Raw genomic sequence first — 10,279 nt, forward strand, 5'->3', positions numbered from 1 at the left:
TTTAATCATTGTGCCAGTTTAAGTGGTATTTTTTGGTTTTAATCTCAATCTGCATTGTAAACATATATAAATAAAAATGGTTCATGCATCCTAAAAAAAAATAAATAAAATAAAATCCAGTCTCCCTGCCCAAGCCTTGCCAGTGTGGGCTGTTGAACCTTGGCCTTCCTCTTTCCTGTCCCTTGCTTCCCTTCTCCAAAATTAACCCTTGACCAAGTCTCCAGGGACTGTGGTCTATGTTCTTGAACGCTGTTACTTTTCTTTTCTTTTTTTTAATATTTATTTTTTAGTTGTAGTTGGACACAGCATCTTTATTTTTATGTGGGGGGCTGAGGATCAAACCCAGAGCCTTGCACAAGCTAGGCAAGTGCTCTACTGCTGAGCCACAACCCCAGCCCAGGGTGCTGTTTCTTTAGAGGGTGTCCAGTGGTATTTTCCAAGGACAGTGTGCAGCCTGCCTCTTCTGCTTCTTGAAGCTCTCCATTCTTCAAGGACACCACTTCTGGCTGCATGGGGAGAGGTGTGACTGCAGCAGCTTCATGGTGGGTATTTTCTCTATGACTCTTTCTTCACATCTCTGGCCAGCATCTCCTCCCTTCTTCCCATCCCTTTATTCAGACTTCCAAATACTGTGTTGTGGGGAGCCACTCTGAAGACCCATGCCTTCCCTCCTGAAGCATTAGGCTCTGACCCATCACTACATTTCGTGGTCACCTGAGTGTTGTCTCAGCCCAGGAAGTTGAGGGCGTGTCTTCAGAAGCTATACTTACCTTTTCCTTTGTAATCCTACCCCTTTGCCCTGTTTGGGATAGAATGTTCCATAGAAACTCCCTTTGTATGTCCCCTTCTCTTGCACTGCCTTTGGGTGTGGCCTTCCTAGATGTCAGTCAACCTGCTGACAGCAGACATCAGGAAGCTAGACTCAACCCCCTGAAACCTGACCCCTTGCCTCATTTGAATGGCTTCTCCCCAATAAAAGGGTTCAGCATGTGCTCGCGCTCTCTCTCTCTTTCCATGGACCCTTAAGGTCAGAGGAGCCATCACAGGACCCAGATAAAAAGGTATCTCTGATTTGATATCTAGCTCCCTGATCCATTTTGAGTTAATTTTTGTGGATGGCGAGAGAAAGGGATTCAATTTCATTTTGTTGCATATGGATTTCCAATTTTCCCAGCACCATTTGTTGAAGATGCTATCCTCTACCACGCGGCCTGCGCAGTGGTTTCATTAATGAGGTTCTGGCATTCAGTTAGTTAGAAGAGATCAAAATAAAACACACAGACAGTACCTTATTTTAATGCTAGGTCCGAGACGGCTCGGTCTCCCTGTTTCCCTGCCTCCAGCCGCTCAGCAGGGCAGCGAGGATTACTCTGGGCTAGCAGGAGAGAGAGAGAGCGAACACGCCGGGGATCAGCCTTTTATTTGGGGGGACAAGAGATTCAGGGGAGAATTCCATCCAATGAAGGTTGAGGGGGGGCTGTACTCCAAGGTCAGGGTCAGTGATTGGGTCTCCAGGGTCAGTGGTTACGCACACCCCCACACGGATGGGCTCTCTCATCAGGAAAGGGTCGGGATAACTCCGACACAGCCAGAGTGCCTCAGGCCCTTAACGGGAGTCACCCAATCACGTGTCAGAATGGCTCCCCACACTATCCTTCCTCCATTGCATGCTTTTAGCCCCTTTATCAAATATAAGATAGTTGTAACTTTGTGGATTAGTCTCTGTGTCCTCTATTCTGTACCATTGGTCCACCTGCCTGTTTTGGTACCAGTACCATGCTGTTTTTGTTACTATTGCTTTGTAGTACAGTTTGATCTCTGGTATCACTATACCTCCAGATTCACACTTCCTGCTTAGAATTGCTTTTGCTATTCTGGGTCTTTTGTTTTTCCATATGAATTTCATGATTGCTTTATCTATTTCTACAAGAAATGCCATTGGGATTTTGATTGGCATCGCATTAAACCTGTAGAGAACTTTGGGTAATATCGCCATTTTGGTGATGTTAGTTCTGCCTATCCATGAACAGGGTACATTTTTCCATCTTCTGAGATCTTCTTCTATCTCTCTCTTTAGGGTTCTGTAGTTTTCATTGTATAAATCTTTCACCTCTTTTGTTAGGTTGATTCCCAAGTATCTTATTTTCTTTGAGGATATTGTGAATGGAGTGGTTTTCCTTATTTCCATTTCAGAGGTTTTGTTGCTGATATACAGGAATGCCTTTGATTTATGCGTGTTGATTTTATAACCTGCCACTTTGCTGAATTCATTTATTAACTCTAGCAGCTTCTTTGTAGACTCTTTTGGGTCTGTTAAGTATATTATCATGTCATCCGCAAATAGCGATAATTCAAATCAGAGACACTGCGTCTGATAGAAGAAAAAGTTGGCTACGATTGTGGGGTCGGGCTCCAAATTCCTTAATAGGACACCCATAGCCCAAGAGTTAATAACAAGAATAAACAAATGGGACTTACTTAAACTAAAAAGTTTTTTCTCAGCAAGAGAAACAATAAAAGAGGTAAATAGAGAGCCTACATCCTGGGAACAAATTTTTACCCCCCACACCTCAGATAGAGCCCTAATATCCAGAATGTACAAAGAACTTAAAAAATTAAACAATAAGATAACAAATAACCCAATCAACAAATGGGCCAAGGACCTGAACAGACACTTCTCAGAGGAGGACATACAATCAATCAACAAGTACATGAAAAAATGCTCACCATCTCTAGCAGTCAGAGAAATGCAAATCAAAACCACCCTAAGATACCATCTCACTCCAGTAAGATTGGCAACCATTATGAAGTCAAACAACAATAAGTGTTGGCGGGGATGTGGGGAAAAGGGTACACTTGTACACTGCTGGTGGGGCTGCAAAATGGTGAGGCCAATTTGGAAAGCAGTATGGAGATTCCTGGGTAAGCTGGGAATGGATCCACCATTTGACCCAGCTATCGCACTTCTCGGACTATTCCCTGAGGACCTTAAAAGAGCGCACTATAGGGATACGGCTGCATCAATGATTATAGCGGCACAATTCACAATAGCTAGACTGTGGAACCAACCTAGATGCCCCTCAATAGATGAATGGATAAAAAAAATGTGGCATCTATACACAATGGAGTATTATGCAGCACTAAGAAATGACAAAATCATAGAATTTGCAGGGAAATGGATGGCATTAGAGCAGATTATGCTAAGCGAAGCTAGCCAAGCCCTAAAAAACAAATGCCAAATGTCTGCTTTGATATAAAGAGAGCAACTAAGAACAGAACAGGAAGGAAGAGCATGAGGAAAAGACTACAGTAAACAAAGACGAATGGGGGGAGAGAAACGGAGAGAGAAGGGAAAGCATATGGAAATGGTAGGAGACCTTCAATGATACATAAAATTATAAGAGGTTATGAGGGGCAAGGGGGAGGGAAAAAAAGGGAGAGAATTGAACAACAGCAGGGGAGGTAGAGAGGGAAGATGGGAGGGGAGGGGAAGGGAGGGGGGATAGTAGGGGATAGGAAAGGTAGCAGAATACAACAGTCACTAATATGCCATTATGTAAAAATGTGAATATGTAACAGATGTGATTCTGCAATCTGTATTTGGGGTGAAAATGGGAGTTCAAAACACAATTTGAGTCAAATGTATGAAAGATGATATATCATGAGCTATGTAATGCTTTAAATAATCAATTTAAAAAAAGAAAAAAAAAAGAAAAAGGTATCTCTGACTCTTGCGTGATTATTTTGTGCAGCCCAGTTCACCTGGAATGACCCTGAGTGTTTTAGTCATGAGGGACGTGACACGCTGTGTCTCTGTCTCACCTAAGCTGACTCATGTTATTAGAAGCAGATTGTTTTCTTTCAGATATTTCACCAAATATGTGGATTTACTTGTGTCTCATTCCAGGAGAGTTCCAACGACGGGCTAAAATTTTCTAGAAATCCCAGGGTGCAGACATCTGCAGGTTCTCTCTGAGCTCTGAGTTCTTGCATCTTCAGAACAAGGAGATGGGTGACACTGTTTCATGGCAGTCCTTCCCCCTTTGTTCCCCCCAGTTCAGATCTGGGCCTTTTCTCTGGTTTCTCCCCAGAATCATTCACACAAGGCATAATATGTGTGACAGACTTTACTGAAGGAGTTGGAATAATAAAGTTGTTTTACATCACAGCAAAAAGAAAAAAAAAACTTAAAAAGTTTACATTTAAATCTTAATTTTTATAACCACCTTTGGGAATTCCCCCTTGACCTTTTTTCCCCTCACCACTTGAGACTATGCTAATTTGATCATCCCTGCTTCCTCCTTGCCACGGACCTCTCACCCCTTACTCTCTCAGGAGACAGAAGTAGCCTCATTTAGTTTAGGTTAAAAAAAAAAAAAAGACATACAAGTTATTTATCCTGCTACACTTAATGTGAATTAAAAAAAAAAAGAGAGAGAGAAAGGAAGAAAACATCTCGCCATTGTGCAGAAACAGACCCCTCTGTCTTTCACCCATTGAAACGCTTCTGCTATAGGCACACACCTGAATCCTCCCCAGACCCCCACTCACCCTCCTTCACCTGTTTCCTATTTCCTCACTTCACATCCTCCCCTTGAATCCCAAAAGCGATTAGAGAGAAGCACTACTGCTTGTTCACACTTCATAGGTGTGCATGGCCAGGAACCATATGAATAATGGAACAGCCAAGGGACTCACCTGGGGAGAACAGAGTGAAAGGTTTATTTCGGAACAAGGAAGATGGCTCCTGGGATGGAAAGCCATACTTTAGATCCTAGGACATTTCTGTGCTATCCATGCAGTGGCCTCCCTTGAAGTTCTCATTACAATCTGCATGGGAGAAAGACAGTTTCAGTACCTAGATACCTGCATCCTACAGCATGGCCTCTGCTCTGAGCTTGTCTAGCTCTCCACCATTGGATTCTGTGGGGCACGGCTGGTAACTGGGATCCAGGGTCGCTGTCCAGGAGGAGCAGTGGTGATGCCAGAGGCTGCAGAGGCCATAGATAGCAGCCAGCAGAGCAGCCCCTAAGCCCAGGTGCCAGCAGAAGAAGATGGAAAGGAAAGTCATGTCCTTGGGGTTGTCTGCCTTCCAGGGTTGTCCAGAAGGAGGACTGTACATCACCACAGATAACTGCAGCATCCAAGTGCTGAGCACCATTCCCATCCAGGTCTTGAGCACCCAGAGCGGAGGCTGGTCAGGGACCCAGACCTCGATGTTGAGCACCAGGGCTACCAGGAAGGTGGGCACCAGGAACAGAATGTGCACCCGGATCTCCAGGGTGCTCTTATTCTCAAGGTGGGCTATCATCAGCAGCACCAGCACATAGAAGGCCACGGCCTCAGCGGCTCGCTCTAGCTTCCTGCTCTGCTGAGCCAGACACAGCTGGCTGACAATGTCCACCACGCCACTGAGCATGAAGAACAAGTACATGGTAATGTGGTGCCAGGCGTCCGTGAACATGAATGGCCGCTGGGGGTCCTCCCAGTCCACCATCTTCATCCGGTTTATCCCTGGTGGGTAGAAGAACTCAGTTAAGATGCCAGTGAGAGTGAACACCACCTTCACCATTCCTTCCAGGGGTACCCGCTGCCACAGCCTGTGTCCTTGTTTTTCCCGTGGGGGAAGAGGTGGCTTGAGGACCCTCTGTCCCTGTAGTAGAGCCAGGGACACTAGCACTGAATAGTACAGTGCGTAGAAGAGGAAGAATGCTGCAGCCAGCAGGTGCCCCTCAATGGTTCCCATGGCGTCAGTGAGTATGTAGAGGCAGACTGACAGGACAGCAGCTGCACATGAGCTGCACTGTCACCAGCTGTCCTCACAAGCCTCTGAGCCACACAGAGAAAGAGATAGCACCCCAGGAGCCCTGCTCTGCCTCCCACACACAGAAGGAATATTCTCACTGCGACACCTACACCACTCCCAGGGTGTGGCCTTTGTAGGCTGTGGCACTTCAGCCATCGCACTGTGCTCCTTACTGAGATCTGCTGGGTCTAGGGTCTCAACCTCTGTACCTCCCTGTGGCCATCTGCTTCCCCATGCCACTTTGCCCCTTCCCTTGCTGGTCCCAGTGCTCTGGTGCTTGAGCGCCCCAGGGAGGAGAGAGCTAGAAGCAAGGGGCTCTAGCAAAGAGGCCTGGTAGGCTGACTCTCTCAGGTGGACTGTCTTTTGGTCCCAGGCATATTATATAATTTTATTTCATTTAAATTCCTCAACAACTCTGTGAGGGAGGTATTGTTCAACAGACTTTATGGGTGAAATGAAGAGGTGACAGGACATGCACAGGGTGGTTCATCTAGCAGCTGGCATGGTGGAGTTGGGGTGTGGATCCAGGTCCACTGCCTTATGAAGTACAGAGTTTGTTCATAGCAGAATGCCTGAAATCCAGCTCCAACACCTGCAGATTATGTGACTATGGGCAAGTTACTTTGTATTCTTGAGCCTTGGTTTCTGTGGAATTTTCCAGAGTGGAAATTATAATTACTTCACAGGTTTGCTGTGAAGATTAAATAGAATAATATATGTGAAATGTCTGAATCATAGTAAATACTCAATAAATGGTGGTGATGATTAATGATTTCACTTTTGTTATTAGTGGCATTCCTTGCTAAATTCCTGTGAACCCAAAGAAATATTTCTGTGAATGATACCAAAGCAAGAAACATAAAGAAGTAAAATAATTAATTACATCTTTAAAATGTTTATTTTTTTATTAATGAAAATTGAACATTACATTTATTTAGTAAAATTAGTTAAAAATAAATTTTAAAAGAAAAGCAAACTGTCAAATTTTATCCCATATTAGCAAACTATTTATTTCCTTACAAAATAGAGAGCTCTTAGAAGTAAAAAAGTTAAAAATAAATACCTCAGTTGAAAAACGGCAAAGGATGTAAAATACCTAGTTATACCAAGAAAAAATAATAAATGTCAAAAAAGATGAAATTTGAGATTAAATCTGACGGGTAAGGTAATAAATAAAATCAGCATGATACCTGTTACGGACTAAATGTTCACGACACCCCCAAATTCATGTGTTGACAGTCTAATCCCAAATGTGATGATATTTAGAGGTAGGGTCCTCCGGGAAGCAAAAGGCTTAGATGAGATTATGAAAAGGAGACTCTCAGGATGCAGTTAGTGTTCTTATAGGAGGAGGAAGTGAGAGACTGTCCGTGAGCATGCACTGAGAAAGGCCCTGTAAGCACACGGAAAGAAGGTGGCCATCTATAACTTGGAAGAGGGACCTCATCAGAACCTGACACTGCTGGCAACCTGATCTTGGACTTGTGGCGTTTAGAACTATGGGAAATTAACACCCAGTCTATGTCTACATTATTTTTTTTACAGCAGCCCAAGATGACTAAGAGCATTTTGGTTCTATGAAATGAGATGCTGCTGCAAATGTCTAAAATTTGGAACTGTGAGGGGTAAAAGGTAGAGTATTATGAACTGAATGTTTGTTCCCTCTCCCCTGGATTCTTATGCCAGAGTTCTATCTCCCATTAGCATTTGGAAAGTGAGGACTTCAGGAGGTAATTAGATTTAGGTAAGGTCACAAGAGTATGGTCCCATGATGGGATTAGAAGATGAGACACCAAGCTCACTTCCCCATGTGAGGACATCCTGATCTTTTTCGAATGTTACAATGAACAGTATTATCTTTGCAATCAGAATCTATCTGAAAACTTGAAATCAATTATGCAATTATTTGATGCCTGGGGAAAGCCTCTGATGTGCAGGCATCAAGATGTGGCGATTTTTAGATGGTAGTTTTATTAATTTGTGTCTCTATTTTTGTTTTTCAAATATTCTACTCTGATTTTATTTTATTTTAGATAAACTTATTAACACGAAACACTTCCTAAGAGCTCTTTTCAGCACCAAAGTATTTCTTTGTACATGTATACGTGTGTAATTATTTATGGACATATATGTGTAATATTGACAACTTTTAAAGGCACTCAAAAACACAAGACAAGTCCTATGACATAAGAAAATGCCAACCCAGAATGAACAAGTATTATCATTTTGTCCTGCTGGCTTCCAGGGTTTAAAAAAACAGATAAATTAAACCTTCACATCTTTCTAGTCCTTCTCCCACACCTCCCTTCTTCACATGGTAAACGAATATCATGATTTGGTGGGGAGCCTTCCTGTCATTCCGTTTTTCTCTTTCTTTCTGTCTGTCTGTCTAATCATTTCTATGCATTGCTAGTTCTGCAGCGACAAGGAACAGAAGGAACTCTTCCTCCAGCAAGGCACTGGTCATGCCTCAATTAGAACCCATGTAAGTGGAGTTCCTTTGTAATGAAGTCAGTGCAGTTAAATAAAAAGGGGGGGAGGGGATTCAAGAATCATGCAAAAATACAGTTGATGGGAACCATATGTCCAAGTGGCCATGTTCCAGATGAGGCGAGCGCACAGATGTGCTGGTATTAAATTCCTCCCGATTCCTATTTTGTCCACACAATAAGTAAAGGTAAGCAGGACTCACCTTTATCAACCACTCCAAAACGTGGCCCTGGGTCCCTAGCATGTGTGTCTCTCCCCAGCTCACAGATCACCATTGGCTTATCATCTGCTATCCTGAATCCTCTGGCTTTCCAAAGGAGCTGGTGTTGGATAATAATCACTTACACTTGTTGACTGATAGATAAATCTCTAGCAGATGAGTTTCAGTCACTGTGATATCTCACTCTGTCATTTTAAGTCTCTCAACTCCAGTTGAAGAAGGAAAATCCTGAATTTTTCTCACAGATAAAGGAATCCCGGGCCTCAGCCAGCAGGTGCTGAGGTGTGTTGGTTCTGAGGCAGGGATTCCTGAAAATAAACCGGAGTCAGACCTTCTGAGCCAAGGCTGCCCACAGGAATCATGGGGACTTTTAAAAATAGCACCTCTGCTTGGGCTTCGCGCCTCCCCCACTCCAACGTCTGAGTTTAACTGCCCTATGCTTGGACTTGGGTTATGCCTGTTCTTAAAACTCCCCAGGAACACAGAAAAGGACAAATACTGAAAGATTCCACTGGTATGAGCTACTTCAACCAGTCTAATTCAGAGGTAGAAAATAGAAGGGCGGTTTCCAGGGGCTTGAGAGGAGGGTGGGGAATTATTGCTTAATGGGTAGAGAGTTTCAGTTCAGGAAGGTAAAGAGTCCTGGACAGGGATGGAGGTGAATGTCCTGAATGCCACTAAACTATGTACCTAAAAATGGATAAATTGATACATTTTGTGTTATGTATATATATTTTACCACAAAGTAAAAGTGAAAAATAAAATCTCTGAAAACCACTTTATACTATCTGAGTTTACTTGGAAGGGTGGGTCCTGCCCTCTTTCTGGAGTTGACTCCCTACTCTCCTGGGAGGCCCAGCTGGATGATGTACTGGTTTCAACTTTTCCTGCTACTGGGGATTAAAGAAATTCACTTTTTCTTTAACGTGTGGTCTGACTCCTGCCCTTGACTGGTCCCAGAAACCTCCCTGTCCTCTTGTATCGCTTCTACATCTAGTAACAACATTTTGGAATAGGTGGCCGAATGGCAATCTATCAGAAAGGGTTTTAGTTTTTGTTCCCTGCTGATATCTGTGGCTAAAACCTCTTTCCTCCTTTCTTGTTTTCCAGATTTGGGCAGGCTTTGTTTGATTCACTCCCTAATCCGACTCATGCAGGTATAAATCACACAGGAATAATAACCAGGCAGTTAATGTCAAATAGGGATGATCATATGTCCACAGGGATGACTAGTTCTTTCATCTTCTTAATAAAATGACATGCTTATCTAGTTTGTAATCCAGATGTTAGTGGAGGTCATTCTATATTTTTGAAAGTACATATTGTTGACTCAGCGCTGGTCCCTCACTCTGGAGGAAGTCCAGTGCTCTGTCCAGGGTTTCTGAACATTCCACAGCCTGGGCGTCCCCTCCACCTGGCCCAGTCTGAGTCTGCTCAGGCAGCGCCTCCCTGGCAAACAAACCTCACAGCCGCTGCCTTGTAACCCCCTTTAGCACTGAACAGAGAGGAGACTCAGCCTCTTTCCTCTGATTGGGACTCTACCATCCAGCAAACAAAACCACGCCACTTACAAAAGGCATTTGTTCACATGGCAGACTTATTGCATGATTGCATGTGTGAGGATGATGATTGGGTCTTACATCATTCAGAAACAGAACTCTCAATTGATTATTAGATTGAGTATTAGATATTTCTGTTTTTAAAACCTTCAGGAAGTGTTAGCCAGAGAATTAGGCAAGAGAAAGAGGGAAAAAAAAAAAAAA

The 10,279-nt window shown here is 43.4% G+C and overlaps 1 protein-coding gene across 2 annotated transcripts; it reads right to left on the reverse strand.

Moving 5' to 3' along the window:
* Nucleotides 1–4,132: 4,132 nt before the first annotated feature.
* LOC308653755 (transmembrane epididymal protein 1A-like) lies at nucleotides 4,133–8,819 on the reverse strand (the record flags this gene model as incomplete). Of its 2 annotated transcripts, XM_081302433.1 has the most annotated exons (2): nucleotides 4,133–5,514; nucleotides 8,499–8,819. In XM_081302433.1, the coding sequence occupies 2 exons, from the start codon at nucleotides 8,569–8,571 to the stop codon at nucleotides 4,874–4,876; spliced, it is 714 nt and encodes a 237-aa protein (XP_081158559.1). In that variant the 3' UTR covers nucleotides 4,133–4,873. The 2 variants fall into 2 exon arrangements, with proteins under 2 accessions (XP_081158559.1, XP_081158558.1); XM_081302432.1 differs by lacking the exon at nucleotides 8,499–8,819 and having other exon boundaries at nucleotides 4,133–5,746.
* Between the last annotated feature and the right edge of the window lie 1,460 nt (nucleotides 8,820–10,279).

The sequence above is a fragment of the Spermophilus citellus genome (genome assembly GCF_964194105.1).
Source record: "Spermophilus citellus genome assembly, chromosome: 7".
NCBI classification, from domain to species: Eukaryota; Metazoa; Chordata; class Mammalia; order Rodentia; family Sciuridae; genus Spermophilus; species Spermophilus citellus.